This window comes from Mastomys coucha, unplaced genomic scaffold (genome assembly GCF_008632895.1).
Source record: "Mastomys coucha isolate ucsf_1 unplaced genomic scaffold, UCSF_Mcou_1 pScaffold1, whole genome shotgun sequence".
Taxonomy (NCBI): domain Eukaryota; kingdom Metazoa; phylum Chordata; class Mammalia; order Rodentia; family Muridae; genus Mastomys; species Mastomys coucha.
Window position 1 is genome coordinate 74,991,824 of NW_022196891.1, and position 22,353 is coordinate 75,014,176.

General features: G+C 44.5%; 1 protein-coding gene and 1 long non-coding RNA gene across 8 annotated transcripts in view; one reads left to right on the forward strand and one right to left on the reverse strand.

The window, feature by feature from the left end:
* Catspere (catsper channel auxiliary subunit epsilon) overlaps positions 1–22,353 on the forward strand; it is a 99,440-nt gene that overhangs the window by 74,754 nt on the left and 2,333 nt on the right. For 5 of the 6 annotated variants that reach the window (XM_031390932.1, XM_031390928.1, XM_031390929.1 and 2 more), the window contains exons 16-21: positions 1,025–1,058; positions 1,126–1,205; positions 5,281–5,380; positions 8,892–8,978; positions 12,658–12,815; positions 20,485–20,538. In XM_031390932.1, the coding sequence (XP_031246792.1) occupies positions 1,025–1,058; positions 1,126–1,205; positions 5,281–5,380; positions 8,892–8,978; positions 12,658–12,815; positions 20,485–20,538 (513 nt within the window). The remainder of the gene's footprint in view (positions 1–1,024; positions 1,059–1,125; positions 1,206–5,280; positions 5,381–8,891; positions 8,979–12,657; positions 12,816–20,484; positions 20,539–22,353) is intronic. The other variant, XM_031390930.1, reaches the window with a different exon arrangement.
* Positions 18,873–22,353, reverse strand: part of LOC116104329 — a 17,186-nt gene continuing 13,705 nt past the window's right edge. For both annotated transcript variants that reach the window (XR_004123839.1, XR_004123845.1), the window contains exon 3: positions 18,873–19,625. This is a non-coding gene — a long non-coding RNA (uncharacterized LOC116104329). The remainder of the gene's footprint in view (positions 19,626–22,353) is intronic.

The following is a 22,353-nucleotide window of genomic DNA, read 5'->3' on the forward strand; positions in this document are numbered from 1 at the left end:
AAAGCTGTAGAAATGACCCTTAGCATGACTGAAACATGTCTGAGACACATTTAGCATTCTCCTCACTGATTCAATTGCTTAAACGGAGCAAGTATCATTTAATCTCAAATCTCATATCTGCTCCTTCTGATTTAAGATACACACGTAAGACTATTTGTTTCCCACCTCTCTTCTCTGCACAACTGTGTAATGAACCTAGTTAGAATTGACATATCTCACTGGGCGGTCGTGGCACACGCCTTTCATCCCAACACATGGGAGGCAGAGGCAGGCAGATTTCTGAGTTTGAGGCCAGCCTGGTCTACAGAGTGAGTTCCAGGACAGCCAGGGCTACACAGAGAAACCCTGTCTCGGAAAAAAAAAAAAAAATTGACATGTCTCCTGAGTTCACAGAGGAGAAGATTCCATTATTGGAATAAATTAAATATAGGGAATAACTGGGGTTTTTTAATACATTTGTCGGACCCAGAGAGATGGCTCAGTGGGTAAAGTCTCAAACCCACGGAAATTCAAGCATACTAGCATCCAACTTAAATCCCAATGGGCTGACAGTGAGACTGTGAGGCAACAAGAGAATCTTGCAGACAAGCTGGACTGGCATACTCAGTGGAAAACAGCAATGTGGAAGGGATTGACCAACTCCAGAGGTTGTCCTTTGACCTCCACATGCATCACACACACACACACACACACACACACACACACACACACACGTGCCACATTCATATAAATATATCAATTCACAATCAACACCACCCTAAATAAATTGTGCTTTTAATTTTTATTTATTTTAACATTTGTTTATTTATTCTATGTATATGAGTGCTCTATCTGCATGTATACCTGTATGGCAAAAGAGGGCATCGGGTCCCATTAGTGTTGGTTGTGTGCCAACTGAACTCAGGGTCTCTGGAAGAGCAGCCAGTGCTCTTAACTGCTGAGCCATCTCTCCAGCCTTTACTTTTAAAATTGGAAAGGAAGAATAGGCAGATTATAACAAATGTCTTTTTTTTGTTTTAAACAGGGAGCTTCTGAGAGAGAGTGTATCTGAAAACTTGGTAAGAAATGTATAAACTTGTCAGTGTGATTGTAGACACAACAACTGAAGCATTTTTCTTTCTACAGAAAGTAAGGTATGACGTGGCAAAGTATGGCTGCCCTTACACACTTGACATGGACGAGATGTTTCACCCTGTACTAGAATTGTGAGTTTATACCCTCTTGGGAAATTAATTTGTGTGCTGCAAAGATGGCTTGGTTGTTAAGAGGCCATTCTCTTCTTACAGAGGACCTGAGTTCAGTCCCCAGCTCCTACACCATGGCTCACAGCCACCTCTAATGCCAGGTCCAGGGAATCTGATGCCCTGTTCTGGCTTCCTTGGGCTGAGAAGGGCTTGGCTTCTCTCAGGTGGGGAGGGCAGCAGTGGTAGCTTAGTGCTTTACTTTATTTTGTTGCCAGTATTGGGGTGTATGTCAAGTGACGAGCACCAGCAGAAAAGGCTGGAAAGATGACCTGGGGGGTCCAGACCATGCAAGGCTTCCATCCCTCCCCTTCTTTTAGGACGGTTATGTGAGTGAGCATTTGCTTTAGTTTGATCTCTCCGCCCCCCACCTCTCGATTTTAGGGGAAGATGTCTAAGTAGGGAGACCTGATAGTAAAAGTGTGTTAGAAGGTGGGGAATGACTGAAAAGGCAACTTGGACCAAGAAGTTCATCTCTGTTGCAGATGTGTTGTTATAGTCAGAAAAAGTTGGTCACTGGGATGTGAGTGGTGAGGGGACAATGTCCACAGCCACATAAATATATATATATAGCTCATAGTCACTGTCTCAGTCAGGGTTTCTATTCCTGCACAACATCATGACTAAGAAACAAGTTGGGGAGGAAAGGGTTTATTCAGCTTACACTTCCACATTGCTGTTTATCACCAGAGGAAGTCAGGACTGGAACTCAAGCAGGTCAGGAAGCAGGAGCTGATGCAGAGGCCATGGAGAGATGTTCTTTACTGGCTTGCTTCCCCTGGCTTGCTCAGCCTGCTCTCTTATAGAACCCAAGACTTCCAGCCCAGGGATGGCACCACCCACAAGGGGCCCTACCCCCTTGATCACTAATTGAGAAAATGCCCCACAGCTGGATCTCATGGAGGCACTTCTCCAACTGAAGCTCCCTTCTGTGATAACTCCAGCCTGTGTCAAGTTGACACACAAAACTAGCCAGTACAGTCACCATTTGTTTTAGGATTTCTACTGCTGTGATGAAACATCAGGACTGAAAGCAACATGGTGGGGCGGGGTGGGGTGGTGAGGGGTGGGAAGAAAGCTGGTTCTGCTATAGTTTTTAGTACATCATCCAGAGATGTCAGGCAGGAGCCTGGAGGCGGGGCAGCCTGGTCTGCTTAGTCTGCTTTCTTAAAAATCCCAGGACCACAAGCACTGCCTACAGTTAGCTGGGCCATCCCGCCTCAGTTAGGCCAATGAACACACCCCCAAGACACAAAGGCTAAGCAGTGACAAGAAAAAAGTTTCCCTCTTGGGACCTCCTTAAATCTGTGACACTGATGGAAGGTACCGCCCACCTTCGGGTGGTAACCAAGAAAATCCTCCACAGGTATGCTTGGAGATTAACCTAAATTGATTCATCTAAATTAATCCCTCACAGATTAACCCTCGGTGCCCAGAGGCTTGCTCATGGATGATTCTAGACACTGGCAAGGTGACAAGTATCAACCAAGACACCCTGCAAATGTGCTTTCACAAAACGAGGGTACAGCAAAAAAGGGACCTCTTTATATGAAACAGCAGCTACTGTGTGCACTGTGAGGATGTCCCCTCGTCCATCTTTTATGCTTCTCTAAACATAGATAATAAAAGACCTAGTTAACACAATGGATCATCCAAGAGAAGATCAATAATGAGGTCTCCTCAATTCCCACAGTAGCATTGCCATAGAAAAGTTACCAACAGTTGGGAATTAGATGCCAGTTAGTGACATTCCTGCATTCTCAGATTTAATTAGAATTCTGTTCCACCATAATGAAAATATATTAAAATAAGCCCATGGAAGGAAGAAGTCTCTCTGGCACTTAGTCACAGTGAAACAAAACTCAAAACTGATGGATTGTGCAATGCACGGTTTCTCCACAAGATGGCACTGTGGTTCCTTTCACTAATTCTCCTAGAGCCCCTTTTGTCTTTAAGCATTCTGACACTCAATTCTTTAAAAAAAGGAATCAAACGAAAACAAACTTTAGCATTTGGAGGGGGAAGTTGTCAGACCCCTTTCAGAGCCAGCTCTCTCCTTCCACACCCTAGGTTCCAGGGATCAAACTCAGGTCATCAGGCTCCAAAGTAAGTGTGTTCTCCTAACCAGCCATTGCATTTCCTCCACTCCTAACTCTTAGGGGGATCAAGAATTCTATAGCCAACTTAAGATGTAATCAAATTCCCATTCCCAGCAAAGTTCTAGCTTTTGACCTTTCCTCACCCTGAAACTACAAATGTGTGAGTGTCCTGGCGTTCTTCGGTGGCAAGAGTCCAGAGCACTCGCATGAAGATTTATTTCATTGTTTTGTTTTGTTTTGTTTTTAATTTTCTGTGATTCTACCTGACCCATACACCAAGCCACTCCCTCTCCATCAGGCCTGTTTGAGAACTGAGCTTCTGAGCTCTTTATGGTTTCTCAAAACTAGTAAACACAGAAACGGAAATGGCTTCCCGGGAACTGCTTTTTAAACTGACGGTTTCTTCCCTGTTGGGACAATGACCAGTTTTGCTAACCAGCATTTGGGGAGCGGCATACCTCCAATAGCTCTGAAGTGAAGCAGAGATCTGAGCAAGAAACAAGACAAGGATCTAGAATTTTCAAGGTTTTCAAGACAAGGATTTAGTATTATCAAGGAACAGCAATAACAAGGATCTTGTAGTTTTGTAAGTCAACACAGAGCTTTCAAGTGCTAAATTGTCATTTTAAAGTGGAGGTGCAGTTCAGTCTGAGTCTCCAGGGAAATTCCCACCCAGTGAGTATACAAGAACAATTTCATTGAGGTACTCGAGCAATATGGAGTCAGGAAAGTAGGGGCCGTGGGCTCAGAAATTAAAGGCCATCCTCAGCTACAGAGTGAGGCCAAGGCCAGGCAGCCTGAACTATGAGACTCTGTCTCAGAGAAGAGAGAGTGGGAAGCTGGGAGAGGAGCAATAGCATAACCATTTGAGTTCTACACTGCAAAGGTGAAAAGTTATTAATGACAACTGTATCTTTATTCTCAAGACTGCCTTTATTTATTAATTTATATTTTTTAAAAACTTTTTTTTTTTTAACCAGCTTTCTTTTAGAACCACATGGTTCTAATGGAATTGCTCTCAGCTTGGAGGGGCTAATGTGTCCTGTGCCGGTATCCCGAGGGAGTCCCCTGTCCATGGGGGAGTGTGACCCTGTCTACTGTTGCTATGGTGACTCCTCCCTGCCTTACCTCAGCTCTTTTGGGCTGATGACTGCAAGATTCAGTCAGCATTCCAGCTGTCCCCTCCTAGGAAGCAGGCAGGAAGTCCAGCCTTCAGTAAAGAACCCTGTGCTTTCACTGGCCATCACATGACTTGGAATTTAATGACACCCAGCCACCCTCGCCTTGTCCTTCCACCTGTCCCATGCCCTGTAATCAGGATCCCACCGGTCCCACTTCATCAATGTGTGGTCATTAGAGCAATGGAGAACACTTACAGTTCAGATTCATCTTCTCTACTGTCAGGTTTTTATTTTGAATAGCATCCACTCCATGGGGCTGGGCCTGGTGGTACACACCTGTAATCCTACATGCCAAGGGCAGGAGTTCAAATCCAGCCTTGGCTCCACAGTGAACACAAAGCCTCAAGATGAGCAGTGGCTGCATTGAGATCCTGTCTTAGAATAGGGCTCATTTATTTCACTCAGTTGGGGGAAGTAGACCTAACCATCAGATACAATCACATCGCAGATAAATATCTGTAAGAGCTGGGGAGTTCCAGTAACTTCCCCGGGGTCAGAGGCTAAGAAACGTTAAAGACAGGATTCGACCACCATGAATGGCACGTCCCTGTGACCCCAGCACTTAGGAAGTAGAGACACAGAACCAGGATATCAAAGGCCTCCTTCACTTCCTAGGAAGTTTGAGGCCTACCTGGGCTCTTTGAGATGCTGTGTCAAAACTCCAGCAAACGAAAAAAGGTTCACACCTAAGACCATGACTTGCAAGCTGCAGGCCCTCTACTTGACACTAAACTATCATTTTTGTGTTTGTTGTTTCAGGTATGATGAACATGGATTTGTTAAAATAGTCGACGTAAATTTTATCATATGGGAAATCCATGGCAGGAATGACTACACCTTTAATTCTACTATGGAGGAGGTATGATATCTTTGAATTTAAACAGAACTTATTGAACATGCAAATAAAATTTCAATTTGTGTGTAAGTTATCTAAGGGAGGTGAAACCAAGCCAACAGTAGAAAAGAAAGCCAACTGTATATTAAAGTCAGTGACTTCTGAGATGCAACTCTGAGAAAGAAGAAGCTGCTGTGTATAAACCAGACATAAGAAAGGTCAGGAAAAATAAAATAGTGTAACAGGAATGCGGTGCAGTCAGACATGAGCATCTTCTTCTCTAAACCGCGCCGAATGTTTAACTCTGGATGGGTTTGCTTTTCTCTTTAAGACGTTGGTGCTAAATGAAATGGGTTCATCCCTCTCAGTGCCTTTGCACCATTTTACCGTACTGGCCTCGGCTTCAGTGTCTCTCTGCCCTCTTCCTTCCTTCTATCCTTGAAGACCAGCGGATGTTGACCTCCTGGTTCACCCCACCCCACCCCACCCCGCCCCCCATTCTGCCTTTTGTAATTACTCTTTCTAGCCACTATGGGCTTTTGTGTCTTGAAGCCTTCCCATGGATATAGAGCCTTCCAGAAGCTAGCAGCAGGGCTTCCTAAGACTCCCTGGAGATCACAGGCTCAAAGAAAATCAGAGGGACTCCTTTCCATGTGACATTTTTTCTCACTAGAGATTAATTATCTGAGATATAGCTCTCACCTTGATTCTAACAAAGAGAACTGAATTACACTTTTCCCCTGTGGGGACGAACCGTCTCTCAAGTACATAACTAAATCTCTCTATAATGTTGCACATCCCTGTGCTTGTTCAGCATTCAAGATGAAAGACCTTCATCCCCATTGATCATCATTAAAGTACTTGTTGCTGAGCAGTGGTGGTGCACACTTTAGTCCCAGTGCTTTGGGAGACAGAGGCTGGCAGATTTCTGAGACCAAGACCAGCCCAGTCTACAGAGTGAGTTCCAGGACAGCCAGGGCTCCATAGAGAAATCTTGTTTTGGAAGCCAAAAAGAAGAGGAAGTAAAGGAAGAAGAAGGAGGAGGAGGGTCAGGAGAAGAAGAAAGAGGAGGAGGAGGAAGAGGAGGAAGAGAAGAACAACTGTGTATATTTGTATGGGGGTGCGCATGCACCTGAGGACGTGTGTGTGAAGCCTAGAAGACAACCCTGCCATACATTGCATAGAGGCATTGCTGAGAAGTAAAACTTAATAAGAACTACATTTCCCATAATCATCTAGGCAGGCCCATGCCTGGCTCTCTTGACTGCACTGTGAGCAGGAGGTCTACCATTCCCCCATGGACATCCAAACTTCCTGTCACCTTAGTTCATTACAGAAGCAGCTGTGGATGGACTGGTTGAGAGCTGAAAGAAACAGTCCAGAGGAGGAACTTCAAGGAGCTGTCATGAAAAAGCCTGACTTCCAAGTTTGTGCTTCAGGCGCAGTAACCTGGGACAACTGAGTTGGGCTTTGGACAATCCAGAATTAAGCCTTCAGTTGGGTGGGATGGGACACACCTGGAATCTCAGCACATGGGAGATGGAGAAAGTAAGACCAGTTCAAAGTATAGCAACATGTCATGTTGTAGGCTAACCTTAAGCTACCTCTACCTAAAACAAACAGATGAGCCATTTGGTTTCAGTGGTAGAGCTCTGCCAAGTGCCCTGGGTTGGTTTCCTAACATTGTAAGGCAGGCATGATGGCATGATGGCACATGCCTTTACTCCCAGAAGCCCAGTACTCAGGGAGGCAGAGGCAGGTGGATCTGGGTTCAAGGCTAGCCTGGTCTACAGATGGGGTTCCAGGAGGGCCAGATTTTCACAGTTAACTGTCTCAAAAACTAAAAAGCAAACCAAACCAAATCAACAAGCAAGGAAGCAAACAAAGATTCCTAAGACCACAATACAAAAAGTTAGATTCTGATCATGTCCACCCCTGCGAACAACACAGAGACCCAGGACAGTGCAACTTTTATTAGACACATGTGCCTAAGCTCAGACACTGCAGCTCACTCGCACTGCTATACCCCTCTCGTCAGTCCTGCTCCTGGACTGTTTCTCATGATTCGTCACATGGCTGCGACACTTTCACAGTGAAATTTTTGCTTCTCCTCCCTCTCTATCATTTCCAGTTTTCTTCCCTTCTTTATCTCTTCAGCTTGCTCCACAGTTTGGTCGGCCACTGCCTTGCTTTCCCAGGTGTGATCCCTGCATGCTGTCATGACAACTGTAAATGCTCACCCTCCTCTTACCCTGCTGGTGCCAGTATCTGAGCTGCTGGTCACACATAGTGGACATATGTGACAATGCCTGGAAACTAGGAGAGCTGGATCATTCAGCAGGACTGGGTCCACCGAAACCACACACAAAAGTCAAGTGGAGGAGCTCAAATGTATCCTGGGCATCCTCTGACTGAGCATCAAAGATGGTGGCTTGGTGGTTAAGAGGAAAAAGGAAAGGAAGAGCTAGGAGAGAAAGGGGAGTGGGTGAAAACAGGAGTGGGAAGGAAGGAAAAGGAAGGAAAGCAAAGGTAGAAGCCATAAACATTTAAAAACTGTGAGCATCACAAGATACAAGAATTGGTGCCTAGCCCAACCTTCATCAGAGAGTTTTCATACAGCAACTGATGGAAGAGGAACAGCAAAGAGTATAGGCACCAGAAGGGTCAAGGACACCCCAAGAAAACCCACAGACTCAACTAACCTGGCCTCACAGAGGCTGAAGTGAATGGGAGCCTGCGAGGGACCAACCTAGGGCCTCTGCATACATGTTACAGTTGTGTAGCTTGGTCTACTTGTGGGACACCTAACATTGAGAGCAAGGGTTATTCCTGACCCTCTCCTCCTCCTGGCTTGCCTCTTCCAGCCTTGCTATAACTTGATATGTCGTGTTTAGTTGATATCCATTGGAGCACTGCCCTATTCCGAATAGATATTGAGGAATGGAGGGGTCGGGGGGGGGGGACTGGGAGGAAATAGGAATGGTAAGCTGTGGTTGGGATATAAAAATAATAACAGTAAATCCCCTCCCAAAAAACCCACAAAAATAAAAAGACAACCTACGGAATGGAACAAGGGATTTGCAGATCATATATTTGATAGTAGAATGTCCAGAAATTTAATAATTTAACATACATGCTAGGCCAAGGATGGCCCCTGAAGATGCTTTACTAAATAAAAGCAAGCTAGTCTGCAGACACAAAAATACTGAACTATTTCACCTGTAAAGGTTAGGTAGTCAAAAGTCTCAGCAGAAAGTAGGATGTTGGTTGTCTGGGCTGAAAGGTTGTTCAACTGGGCCTTGGCAGTGGCTGTGGTTACCCAGTGCGAACAAAATCAAGGCCATGGTATTGAACATTCTAAGTGTGTAAAACTGTATGGAGTTTAAGTAGTGAAAAAAAAAAAAAGCACTGTATTTAAATGTAAGGTTTTTTTTGAAAAAGATAAATGTTCCAGTGCCATTAAGATGTATTAGATACTCCAAACTATACTACTGCAAAGCCTTCTCCATAACTGCATGCTGCGGTCTTTTGGCAGAATGGTTGTATAAATGAAGCACAGACGTGGGACTCGATGATAGAAGAAAATCCAGGCATCCCACTGGAGGATGTCTGGGGGCCTCAGGTAAGGAAAGGATTACGTTTGCTTGAAGAGTAACTAAGCTTGATGGAAACACTTTGGATTTAAGTTGCTTAGGGTAATCGAACAGTACTTCTCACTTATTTCAAAATTTCTTGTCTTTAGTCTGTTTGATTTTTTCCCCTACTCTGTGCACAATTTGGTGAAAATTTGATATTTACCACTAAGACTCTGAATCTGCATGGTATCAAGTGACCATTATATGTAAAAGTACGGAAAGCAGCCTTTTAAAAGACTAGTTGTCTTATGGGGCTGGAGAGAGCATGCACTGCTCTTACAGAGAGTCTGAGTTCTGTTCTCAAACCCATGTCCCGTAGCTCTTAACTGCCTGTAAGTTCAGCTTCAGGAACCCAGTGCCTTCTTCCAGTCTCCTCCAGTTAGACATATACACAAAGACACATAGAGTTTAATCTAAAATGAAATCTTTTTGTTTTGGTTTGTTTTTTTTGTTTTGTTTTTTTCGAGACAGGGTTTTTCTGTGTAGCCCTGGCTGTCCTGAAACTCACTCTGTAGACCAGGCTGGCCTCAAACTCAGAAATCCGCCTGCCTCTGCCTCTCAAGTGCTGGGATTAAAGGCATGCGCCACTACTGCCCGGCTCTAAACTGAAATCTTAAATAAACAAATTAATAAATTGTGAGCTCCGAGAGAGACAGGAGTTTTGTTCCTTTTGCTCAATGTTACATTCCCAGCATCTAACTCACTGCAGAAATTAATATGTTCATAAACTATGGCCCATCACCTCTAATAAGGAATAGTTAATACTTAAAATCATAAGGAATTAATGTAGTTATGAATTCAGTTCCTACCAAACTTGCCTTCCTGGTTGTTTTTGTTGTTTTTAAAACACACTCAAGGGTCTGGGTTGGGCAAACACATCTTACAGAGAGCCTCACTGACTCCGTGGTGCTGTTCAGCAAGGATGAACAGCCAGCAATGAGTAGCTAGAACAGGAACAATCATGGAATGAGCCTGAACCAGCATGAAATAGTCTAGTGGTGTCCAAGCTTCAGAAGATGTCAGGAAGCTTGCTGGAATAGACAACTTGGTCTCACCCAAATTTCTGATGCAGTAAATCTGAAACAAGGTCCAAAATGTTTTTCTGACCGCCCCCCGATTTCCCACCTCTCTGCCCTACTCTCTTCCCTTCCCTTCCTCTCCTCCCTGCCTTTCCATTCCCTTTTTTTCCCAGCACTAGAGATTAAATCCAGGGCATTGTGTGAGCTATGTAAGCATCTGGGTTACAATCCAGCTCCTAAACTCCCATTTCTAAAAGTTCCTGGATGAAGCTGGCGCTGCTGAGCTTGGGCCTTGGGCCTATACCTTGGAAACCACATAAGTAGCTTACAACCAGCGAAGATTCTGGAAGGAACACGTCAGGCCCTCAATCCTCATTCTACTGTTGGAAAGGACAGCACAAGCCAGCTGTAGACCTTGGAACTCAGAGAAAACTGTCTGAAAGCAAAAGTGGCATGTCTGTAGGTTCTTGGAGTTGGTGTTGGGATAGATAAGGAGAGGACAGGTACTGCAGGGCTGGCTGACTTCTCTGGGGTACAGGATGGGGTTTGAGTCTCTGAACGTGACCAAGGATCCTAGACAGAGCACTCTGGCTTGAAATGGGAAGCCAGCTCATGAGTCTAGGGGAGGTTTGTTTCTTGAAGACTAGGTAGCTGGTGAAGTTATGGCTTTCAAAGGAAAAAGAAGAGGGAAAAGATAATAATTGACTGGGCAGCTCAAAAGTACAACAGGGAATGTCAAATGGGACAAAGAGGAGTAGCCGTTAGTGAATACCATCCTTCATATTAAAAAAAAATAACAAAGGAGAAAATTAGAAAGAACAAAAATATTCCCATGTCTCTCTATAAAAATGTACACAGTGATACCAGGAAATAGGTCCTGATGACCAGATCCATTTCGTGGTGATGGGCAGATAGCCAGTTCCCATGCATAGTGCAAATGTCTCCTTTTCTTTCTTCTCTCTCTCTCTCTCTCTCTCTCTCTCTCTCTCTCTCTCTCTCTCTCTCTCTCTCTCTCTCTCTCTCTCTCTCTCTCTCTCTCTCTCTCTCTCTCTCTCTCTCTCTCTCTGTATAGCCCTGGGTTTCTCTGTATAGCCCTGGCTGTCCTGGAACTCACTCTGTAGACCAGGCTGGCCTCGAACTCAGAGATCCACCTGCCTCTGCCTCTGCCTCCCAAGTGCTGGAATTAAAGGCGTGCACCACCACTGCCCTAGCTTTCGTAGACCCATTATATAGACCAGGCTGACTTCAAACTCTGAGGTGTATCTCCCTTTGCCTCCCAAGTGCTGGGATTGAAGTGTGTGCCACCACACCCACCATAGTGTGCATTTTCAAGTTGGTTCACTGAAGATCTCTGAGTCTTTTATGCACTCCTCACTCACTCGCACACCACATACTGTTGGGCAAGTGTAGCAGATGTGAAGTGCAGAAAGGTGAACAGAGGTGAGAAGTGGTAGAAGATGTGGACTCCTACTGCTAGTTTGTATTTCATCAGGAGGCATTGTAATGCTCCATTAGACTGAACACATGCGCTTCATATGAAGTTAGAGTATAACTCACCTTCAATACTTAGTATATTGAAGACAGACTATGCCCGTGGTAGCACTGCAGTAAAAGGCCCCAAAATGTAGGGGAAAAAAAGAAATCAAGAAGTAAAAACTGTCAGATAAATCCAGTGCTACTTACCAACCATACCCCTACCCCAACCACTTCACCCCAACCTACACCTACCCACACCCTTACTCTTACACTTAATTTATGCTTAAGCTTACACTTCTTACATTAACCTTACCCCTAGCCCTGCCAATACTATTCAATGGCTATAGACAGAATTTGGCTCCTTTAAGCATCCGTGATATGGAAATAAGCATATGATCCAGGACAAATGGAAGTGCAAACTTCTAGACCCAAGGAGACTCGTCAGGTTAGGCATATTGTTGGGTAACGGTCTTTCTAAATGGATGAAACCCCATCCATCTCTAGAGGAGCCTAGTAGTCTCTCTCCAAGAGCAATCTTACCCACATAGGGTTAGAACCACCTTGTACATGGGCTGGGCTAGATCTCTGTCCTGCTATTATGGATATAAACATAGCAAACTTATGCATGGGCACCATTCTCACCCTTAATCCCTTCAGAAAACTAAACTGAGCTCCTGCTCCCATACTCGACATCCTTGTTTTCACCAAGCTAAGAATATCTTGGTCTATGTGAGGGATTCCCCAGAAGGTCCTCTCTGAACCAAGAGTGAGGGCTGCTAGGGGATGCGCCAGGCAGTCTCTGGTACTGCAGTGGCACAGTAGAAAGGGGTAGCCATCACATCTCTTAATGATGTTTCCAGAATGAATGTATGAGAATCTTGGCTGTTGAGAATGATCAGTGGGTAGGAACACTAGCTACTCTTAACAGGGGACCTAGGTTTGGCTCCCAGCATCCAGAAGGCAGCTCACAAGCACCTGTTAATGTCAGTTCCTGGGGTTCTGATGCCCTCTTCTAACCTGCACAGGTAGTGTGTATAGGCGATGCACTTGAATACAACAAAACAATACTCATACACATAAAAATAAAATACAGAAGACTTCTCATACATCATATGAATCAGATTAAAGTCTGGAAATAACCTTTTTTTTTTTCGTCTTTCCTTGTGCTCAGAACTATAGGCCTTGTTTTTCTTATGCTATTGGGAAACCAGGAGACCTAAGCCAACCATATGAGATTCTAAACTATTCTAATAGCAACCATATTAAATGGTCCATTACGTATGCTGGCATGTATGTGTTTCGCTTAAAGATCTTGGATCCAAACTATAGGTAAGAATAAAATTTTAAATAAGAATAAAATGATATTTTCCCCTTAAGATTTTTTTTTTGGCTTTTTGGTATAGTTTGATGCCATCAAACTATATATATCTCATTTTTGTTGTTCTTGTTATGAGTTTGCTTTTCATTTTGTAGCAACCAGCAAACATGCTATAGAAGCAGGAGATCTCATGTCACCTAATAATTGGATCACTGAGTTTGAAACTCCATTCTGGTATTGTGTCCCCTTAACATACACATTGGCTACTTTTCCTGTTGACATGACCAAACACCTGACAAGAAGGACATAAAGGATGAAGGATGGATTGTGGCTCAAAGTCTGAGAGTAAAATCTACCGTGGTAGAAAAAGCATAGTGAGAGGAAAAGGGAAGAGGCTAGTGAACACCTGCAGTCAGGATGCACAGAACAATCGAGGTCGGGCTCAATTCTTTCCCAGTCACAGAGCCCAGTCCGTGCAACTGTGTGAGCCATGTTTGATGTGGGTCTTCCTCAGTCAGGCACTTCTGGAAACAGCCTCACAGATAGTCCCAGAAGGTGTGTTTCCCATGGTGACTCAGAATCTAGTCAGCCTGACAATGAAGACTAACCTGCACCTAGCATGTGCAGGGCCCTGGGTTTCATCCTAGCACAACAGAGGAAATGGAAGCCCATGAGCCCATGTGCTTGGCCCTGGAGGACACAGATTCATAACATACAATGTGGACTGGATCGATCAGTAATGATTGAATGGGAGGCTTGACTATTATTCTAGCAATGTGACATCTTTTGAGCTCGGTGGGCTTCCCTCGGTTACCTGGCAAACAAACATTATCTGACTGCCACCCTCCTTCTTCCAGAAGATGTATGTGTCTTTTGGTGTGCTAAAAGGCTCACTGATGACTGGAAGCACTTAGGCAGCTTTGGTTTGCAGACGGACTTTATGGCTTTCCTTTACCCATAAGCCTCCAAGTGTATTTCCAAGGAGGCTGAGAGTTCCTAAGAAGGTCAACAGAGAGGATTTCCTTCTGAAGGAGTTCTGAGTGCTGCACATCTCCCAGCCCTGCCCTCAGGAATGAGAATGCTTCCTCAGAAGTGAGAAGAAGCCTTAAGGAAAGGAACCTCTCCTGCTCACAGGTCACGGGCAGCTTCACCGATGCACAGCAATGGGTAGGCTAAAGAGTGACGTCAGAGCACAGAGGGACTCTTGCCAATGTCAGGGGAGAACCCAGACAATTCTGATGGCAGTACAAGCCAGTCATCTGAACTGCCTAGAGGGCCCGGGACCAATAGATCTCTTGATCCCAGGAGTTCAAGACCAGTGTGGAAGAGATTGTCAAAAATAACAAACAAACTAAAGAAATCGGGCTTCAAGGGTGAAGTAATCCAAGAGAAATGGATGTGTGTAAAAGCTGCATCCTGGAAGGTCTTGGGAGACCAGCAATGAGATGGCGTGTGTTACACACTCAGCCCATGGAATGGGTGCTGAGAGCTAATATTTTGACAATGAGTACATAGGATTCTCAACTATTAAAATGGCCATGTACATCTTTTTAACATATTTTTCACTCATTGTTAATAATTTCATACATGTTGTATTAGTTGGGGTTCTCTAGAGTCACAGAACTTATGGTAGTCTCTATATAGTAGCAGGATTTTGATATATGTCTGTAGTCCACTCCCCAACAATGGTCAGCAGCAGTAGCTATGAGTGGAATTCCAAGGATCTAGCAGTTGCTCAGTCCCACAAGGCAGAGAGAGAGAGAGAGAGAGAGAGAGAGAGAGAGAGAGAGAGAGAGAGAGAGAGAGAGAGAGAGAGAGAGAGAAAGAGAGTCGTCCTTCTTCCAATGTCCTTATATAGGTCTCCAGCAGCAGGTGTGGTCCAGAGTAAAGGTGCGTGCCTAGATCTGGAAATAGCTTTGTCCCAGATGACCTTGAACTCAGAGATCTCCCTATCTTAGTCTTCTGGGGATTCATAGCCACTATGCCTCAAGATCCAAGTCAGAAACTTGTATCTCCCAGCCTCCAGATTAGGATCACAGGTGAGCCTTCCAATTCTGGATTGTAGTTCCTTCTAGATATAGTCAAGTTGACAACCAGGGAGAGCCACTATACAAGTTTACAACGGATTTTGATCATATTCATCCCTAGTTCCTTCCAGATCCAAGCCCCGCTTCCTCCTCAGACCCCATTCCACAATCATATCGCTATTTTGTTTTTTAAACTGATTGTAGTTTGTGCTGCCTGCATATTCATGGGTGTGGGTTTATTTCCTGGACTGTAGTTAACCCACAGGAGCCATACCATTAAAGGAAACTGGCTCTACTTCCCTCAGAAGCCATCAACTAGGAGAGTTCATCCCCTAGAGGTGGGAAATCGTGATCTTCTCTTCTCTCCTTAATGAAATGTTGATTGGCTGGGTCTTATACAGATCTTATGCAGGCAACCATAGCTGCTGCGAGTTCCTAAGTGTGGCGTGCCTGTTACATCTACAGTATTTCCTACCCTTTGACTCTTCCCCTCCTCAGCAGTCTGTATTTGGGAAGAAGGAACATGATACAGATGTCTTCTTTGTAGCTGAGCACCCACAGACAGTTATTTTCAGCACTGTGACAACAAGGTTCTTTGTTAACTGTCATCCACTGCCCAAACAAACATCTGTGTTCAGGTCTGAGTGCTGCACTGATCTATGCACTGTATAGACATACGACTTAGAAGGCATTCGGTACTATGCCTGTTCAGCAAATAAAGTAATAAGTTTACACCTAGGACAGGTAAGTTTCCCTGCCAGAGCCTCTTGGCCAGATTGGCAGCACCAGACAGCATTTCCTCTTGTGGCACGGGCACAAAGGGACCACTAGTTCGAGGCAGGGTGGGGAGGTCTTAATGACAGTGGGATAATAGAATCCAGGTGATAGAAAGGAGGCAAGGAGAAGGAGTTTTAAATGTGGCAAGGGATAGAAGGATAAGGCAGAGGAGGTGGGGAAAGCAATAACTAACACTGAGGAAAAGGCCATATAGAAACCTACTATTTTATAAACTTCATGGACACATAGACAAATTATATACATATGTATTAAGTTGTACTAAAATTATATAATCATATAAATAATATAATTTATAACACATATTGTATTCTATATGTTTATACCTATAAACATACATGTGAGTTTAATCAGAGCTGCCCCTACTCAGGGTATAATGCTCCTTAAAGAAGCCATAAGTTGCCCAATAAAAAGCCCTGTACCAGGTGTTGAATACCTCTCCTTGAGTTGTAAGATCAGGGACGTCCTGGAGACCCCAAATGAACACAACCTATGGTCACTGATTTTCGTTACCCAGAAGAACTGGATAGTTAGACCCTGAAGCTGAAGACAGCACACGCTTTGGCCCCAGGACACAGAGAACCCAAAATGGTACTGACCAGGAAGCTTCCTCCCCACTGAGTGACTTTCACATTCCTGGAAGGTGCTGTACTGGCTGCTTGCGGCAATGTCACCAGCACTCCAAGCCACTGTGAACCCTGTGAGATACAGCAGGTGGCCTGGCCAGCTATGCTCATTAGGGGTACAAGAGTGGCATGGGTGCTATTGGGGTTAGCTACATAAAATTCTGATCTTCTGTTCTTACATGTGCACAACCCTGGATAAGCTTGGAAATAGGAAATAGAAGAATAAGTTTAGTGATATAAAAGGGTGTGACAGACGGACTGGCAGAGATTAGATGAGACAAGCTATGACTGTGAGTTGTAGAACCTAGAAGATGATGGGGGGTGTGTATCTAAATTTAGTCCTAACTCCAGAGGAAAAAGAAAATGACACCAATGCTCATTAGGTTAGCTGAGTGTTCACCAGAGATAGTACTATAGCTAAAAATTTACTCTGAAATAGTCCCAGTCTGTTTATGCCTCTCACATGCTCAGCAGAAACAAATGAATAACTGGACTGGAAGAATTTACTTTAAAAGAAAACACCAACAAAACAAAACAAAACAAAACAAAAACAAAGTTAAGAAAAGAAAACCAAAAAATTCTGAAAAGAAACAATCTAACAAATAAACCAGAGGGAAAAGAAGAAGTCATAGACACAGAACAAGGACCAATAGAAATAACTACCTATAAAATGAACCTCTGAATCCCCCTAGTGTTATGCCTGTTACGTACAAGATACAAAATACACATGCCTGTATGCTTGTGTCTTCGTCAATGTTCTATTGCTGTGAAGAGATGTCAAATCAACTCTTATAAAGAAAAGCATTTAATTGGGGCTTGCTTACAGTTCCTGATGTTGAGTTCACTGACCTCATGATGGGGAACATGGCAGCACAAGTACAGACATGGTGCTGGAGTAATGGCTGAGAGTTGTCCATCCAGGCCTGCAGGCAGTAGAAGAGAGTGAGCCTCTGGGCCTGGCTTGGGCTTCTGAAACCTTAAAGCCCACCCCCCAGTGATACACTTCCTCCAAAAAAGGCCACATCCTGATCCTTTCAAATACTGCTATTCCCTGGTGACCAAGCATTCCATCTATGAGCCCATGGGGACCACACTTATTCAGCTTGAATGTTACTTTTTTTTATTAAAAGGTTTTAAAGGAAGATGCAAGGCAGATATATCCGTCCAGCTGTCAGCCAAGCACAAGTGTGTATATACACAAAATAGAATTTTATGCATCCACAGAAAGCACAAAATTAATATTTTCAGGAAAATGAAGAGAACCAATGGGCCTCATGATATATGTAATGAGTCACACTGAGAATGCTACATGGCACATGTTTTTCTCTTCTAGATAAAATCTAGACTTTATAGACGTAGGAGTGGGCCTATTTGGAGAGAGAAATGGTGTCAGTGGGGAGCAGGGAGGAGGGACAGATGGTGACTATGGTGGATGGTCATCGTATTCGTGGATGAAAATGGTCATGCTAAAAAGTCTGGTCTTCCACATTGACTACAAGCTAATAAAGTAGTCAAAATAAAGACTATAAAAAACGGTAAATGAGGCTGGAGAGAAAATGAGAGTTGAAAAAACTAGTAATTGCAGTCCATACTGTCATCATATCTTACATCAATCCTCTCAATTTCAAGGAACCACAAAAATAATTTCTCTTATGAGAGCGTATTTATACTTAAATACTAAAAATACACATGCCCTCCAAAGTGGAACAAATCAGTCTTACTGTATCCAGTGCCAAGTCAAAACCCTCGAAAGAATTTTTTTGTTTCTCCTTTAATTTTGTCATTGTAAGACTCTGGCTAGCCTTTCCTTACTGGAGAACCCACCAGTGAACAACGGGAGCCGAGGATCGATGGAAAAGCAAGGGGAATTTTATTGTTCCAGCATGCTGCAGTCTGGGTCACCTTGCACATGAAGGAGAGAGAGAAGGACCCCACACAGCTGGTTCAGCGAGTTTTTATACGGTTTTCAGAGCAGCAGCCATTAGGCACAATGTGACTGGCAGAACAGTGTGACTTTTCAAACTGATTGGTCTTTAGGGAATGAGGTGACAAGGACTTCTCTTGTCTGTAGGTGGCCAATGGTAGGTCTGTTCTGTAGAATGTGTCTACACGCTCTGGGCCTCCCCCACCCGCAGGTGGCTGATGGTCAGTTGGTCCCCCCGCCTCCCTGTGGTCTGAGGAATGTAATTTTAAGCCTCTCCCTTCTGGAGGGGAGGAGTGCCTAAATACTCCATGACTCTTCTCTTCCAGGAGGGGAAGGGTCTGGGGGAATTTTCCAAAGGTCCTGAACTTACCTCTTCAGTTATGACGAGATATCACTTCCCAGTCATCACCACCTGCCACCCATACACCTAAAATGTGTCTCATCTGAGTAGGAGAGATGGAAAAGTAGAAGTTGAAATATAAGTCATATAGAAATAGACACAGATAACTATAGCTGTTGTTTGCTTGAGACTGAGTCTCTATAGTCCTGGCTGTCCTAGAACTTCTTATGCAGACCAGACTGGCCTTGAACTCTGAGAACTTCTCTATCTTGAGTGCTGTGGTTAAAGGCGTGTACCACCATACCGGGTTTCCCATCCTTGTGCGCAGTAGTAGTAGCCTTTATCCAGACCAGTAGTTCAAAGAGTGAAGTGAAGCTTTATTGGAACAACAGGTGAATACCAAAAATGTCCTCAAAGGAGTAGAGGAAGTCAAAATGGGGAGAAGAGGAGGCAGGTAACTCCAGCCCCAGTGAAGCCTTCAGTTGACTTCACAGGGACACTGGAGCAGGCCTGCCCGGCAGAACTGTTCTGAGAAAGAGACAAGGTCTTTGTGCCTCTGGGTCACTAGCCTTTGGAACAGACTTTCTCCAGGGATGGGTGACTTTGGCAGAGGGCAGGCCCTGGCAGACCTTTGTCTCCTTTTGGACAAATACATCAGTCCAGAAAGTAAACCCTCCATGCCACATGCTTGGCCATGTCCCCTTTATGCCTCTTCCTGTGAGGTCCTGTTTCGGGTATACTCTGTCGATTTTATTTATTTAACTTCATTTGTTTATTTCTATGCACCACTGGAACTGAGCTGAGGCCTCACGTGCTAGGTGAGTGAGTAGCCCACCACTCTGCTTCAACACCAACCCTTGTCATGAGAGACAAAGAGGCGCCGCCATCAGCGATCCTTAGGCCAGTCATTTACTCTGCAGCATTTTCTCTGATGGTAACCATACTTTCTTCCTCTAAGTATAAATCCATTCGACTTTTGCTTCATCCTCAACAATATGGAAGAGCCCATTCCTATGGCAGCATCCCCTTCCTGAGACCTTGGGACTCTACTTGGCTTCAGACACTGATACGCGTCTCAGGGCTGTCACGAACAGTGTCTTGGGCCCTGCCTGAAGGTGGAAGAGAAACACAGGTGTAAGAATTTCACCTCAACAGACCTCTCCAATCAGACTTTACATTTTGTCATGCATGACTGCTATTGCCAGCCCGGCAGGATTCAGAATCACCAAACAGATAAGCCTGTGGACATGTCTGTTAAGAATTTCTCTAGATTAGGTTAATTGAGGGAGGGAAGACCCACTCTGAAAATGTGGGCTGCACAACTCCACGGACGAGGGCCCACGACTGGACAAGAAGAGAAAGTGAGCTGGGCACAGCGCTCATCACTCTCCTCCTCACGTGGGTCAGCTGTGACCAGTTGTCATGCCTTCCTCCCCGTGATGGACTGCCTGTCCTTGAGGCGTGAGCCAGAGCAGACCCTTTCTTCCTCAAGCTGTTTCGATCAGGAGTTTGGCCTTAGCAATGCAAAACCTGAGCCTCAGCTCCCTCATCTGCAAGGAAGGGTTCTCATGAGGACTAACAGAGCATGTGTGCCCTCTGCACACCCGGTGCACAGTACATGCTCACTTAAACAGCACCTCGGCGTGCAGTGCTTAACTGTGTGATACTTCTGAAGAGACTTAGGATTGTTCGGTATTATTAAAGTCATTATGACCGTTGCCTTGGAAACTACCACCCAAAGGGTGTAATGCTGTGAGGACTGAAGCTCTGAGGAATCTCACAGTCACCTAAAGATGCAACATTGGAAAACAAGAGTCCTCACTGTCCGGTAAATGCATGTCTACTGTGCCCTTGTCAAGAAAATGACACCTTAATAAGGTTCCATATGGTCTGATTGTGAGCGTAGATATGGAGATTTTAAGCACATTCAACTTAATCTTTAATACCATCGCCTTTTCTAATTTGCAGTTTCTGTAACCTGACAACTATTTTTGCGGTTGAGAGCTTAGGGATGCTTCCCAGGTAATGGGCAGTACCTCGTGGTGCTGCAGTTTTTGTTTGCTTGTTTTATTCTGTTTCCCATGGTGGCTTTTTTTGAGACAAGACCTCGTAACCCAGGCTGACCTAGGACCCTTGGTCCCCCCATCTCAGCACAATGCCTGCGAGATAGACAGTGAGTTGTGCTGATTGTGGTTCAAGAGAGAACCCTTTGCTTGATCACAGTGAGATAACTGCAGGCCCAGAGGAACTAACACTACAAAGATCTGCTCCAGGCAGACACTGAGACCTCAAGGAGAAAGCAGCCCTTAAGTGTCTGCATTAGGAAGTAAGCCCCGTCGTGGGATGTACCTCTGCCGGATCCCAGATGAAGAGACCGGAAGTGAAGCGCCCTCGGTAGAGAGTACCCTCCAATACCCACATACTCACACATACTCGAACACATTCTCTAACACACATATACTCTCACCTGTGCTGTCACAAATACACTCACATATACACGTTCATACAGATACACAATCACTCACGTAGTCATACACATACACAAACACATATACACACACACATACTCATACATACACACACACACTCACTCACACATACTCATACACATGTACTGATATACACATACATTCTCATCCGTGCTGTCACAAATACACTCTCACACACACACACGTTCATACAGATACACAATCACTCACATAGTCATACACATTCACAAACACATATACACACACACTCACATACTCATACACACACACTCACACATACTCATACACATGTACTGATATACACATACATTCTTACCCGTGCTGTCACAAATACACTCTCACACACACACATGTTCATACAGATACACAATCACTCACAAAATCATACACATTCACAAACACATACACACACACACACTCACATACTCATACACACACACACTCACACATACTCATACACATGTACTGATATACACATACATTCTCACTCGTGCTGTCACAAATACACTCACACACACACACGTTCATACAGATACACAATCACTCACATAGTCATACACACACACACACACACATACACATGCTCACCTGTCTTCACACAAATACATCCACAGACTTCCTCATATGCATGCTCTCACATACAATCATAAATGCTGTTACCACCAGCCATGTAACAAAGCCCTGAGCCTGGAAGGGTAGCTCCCTGTCCTCTGTAGCCTGAGGTGAGAGGATCACTAGACCCAGTTCCAGGCCAGTCTGGAAGCACACTAAGATCAGGTCTCCCTGTGTGTCCCCATCCATCCCTCTGTATTTGTGTCAGTGAGTGGTGAGAGCATCTTTATGCTGATGGTGCCCAGAGTTTGCAGTTCTCCTTATTTACCCTCCTGAAATGCCACATGTTAACAATTGCTGAGACTTTTGAATACATCGTGGACCTCACCCCTCTTCTCTCCATTTCCTCACCCTCATCACGCCCTTCTCGCATCCTGTCTCACACCCACGGAACTCCCTCCTCTTGCTCTTTGCCTAAACTCCAACTCTTTTCTTACTGTATGCTTTCTGTTCTCTGATGCATGCCCACCTGTTTTGGTTTTTGTTTGTTTTGTTGGGGCTGGGGGTGTTGGTGGGAAAGTATTTAGTCAGACTTTGGCTGGCTACTTTGTGGGTTCTTCTGCTCTTCCCGATCCCTTTTCATCCACTCTTTTAACCCTCTAACACAAGATAAAAGGGAAAAAAGGATAGGGGGAGGGAAGGGAGGTGTTGTCCTTAAGACTATTTCCTGCCTAGTAGAAGCATGAAGTTCCTTGGGGCAAGTTTTATCTTTGCCATCAGTATGTATATATATATA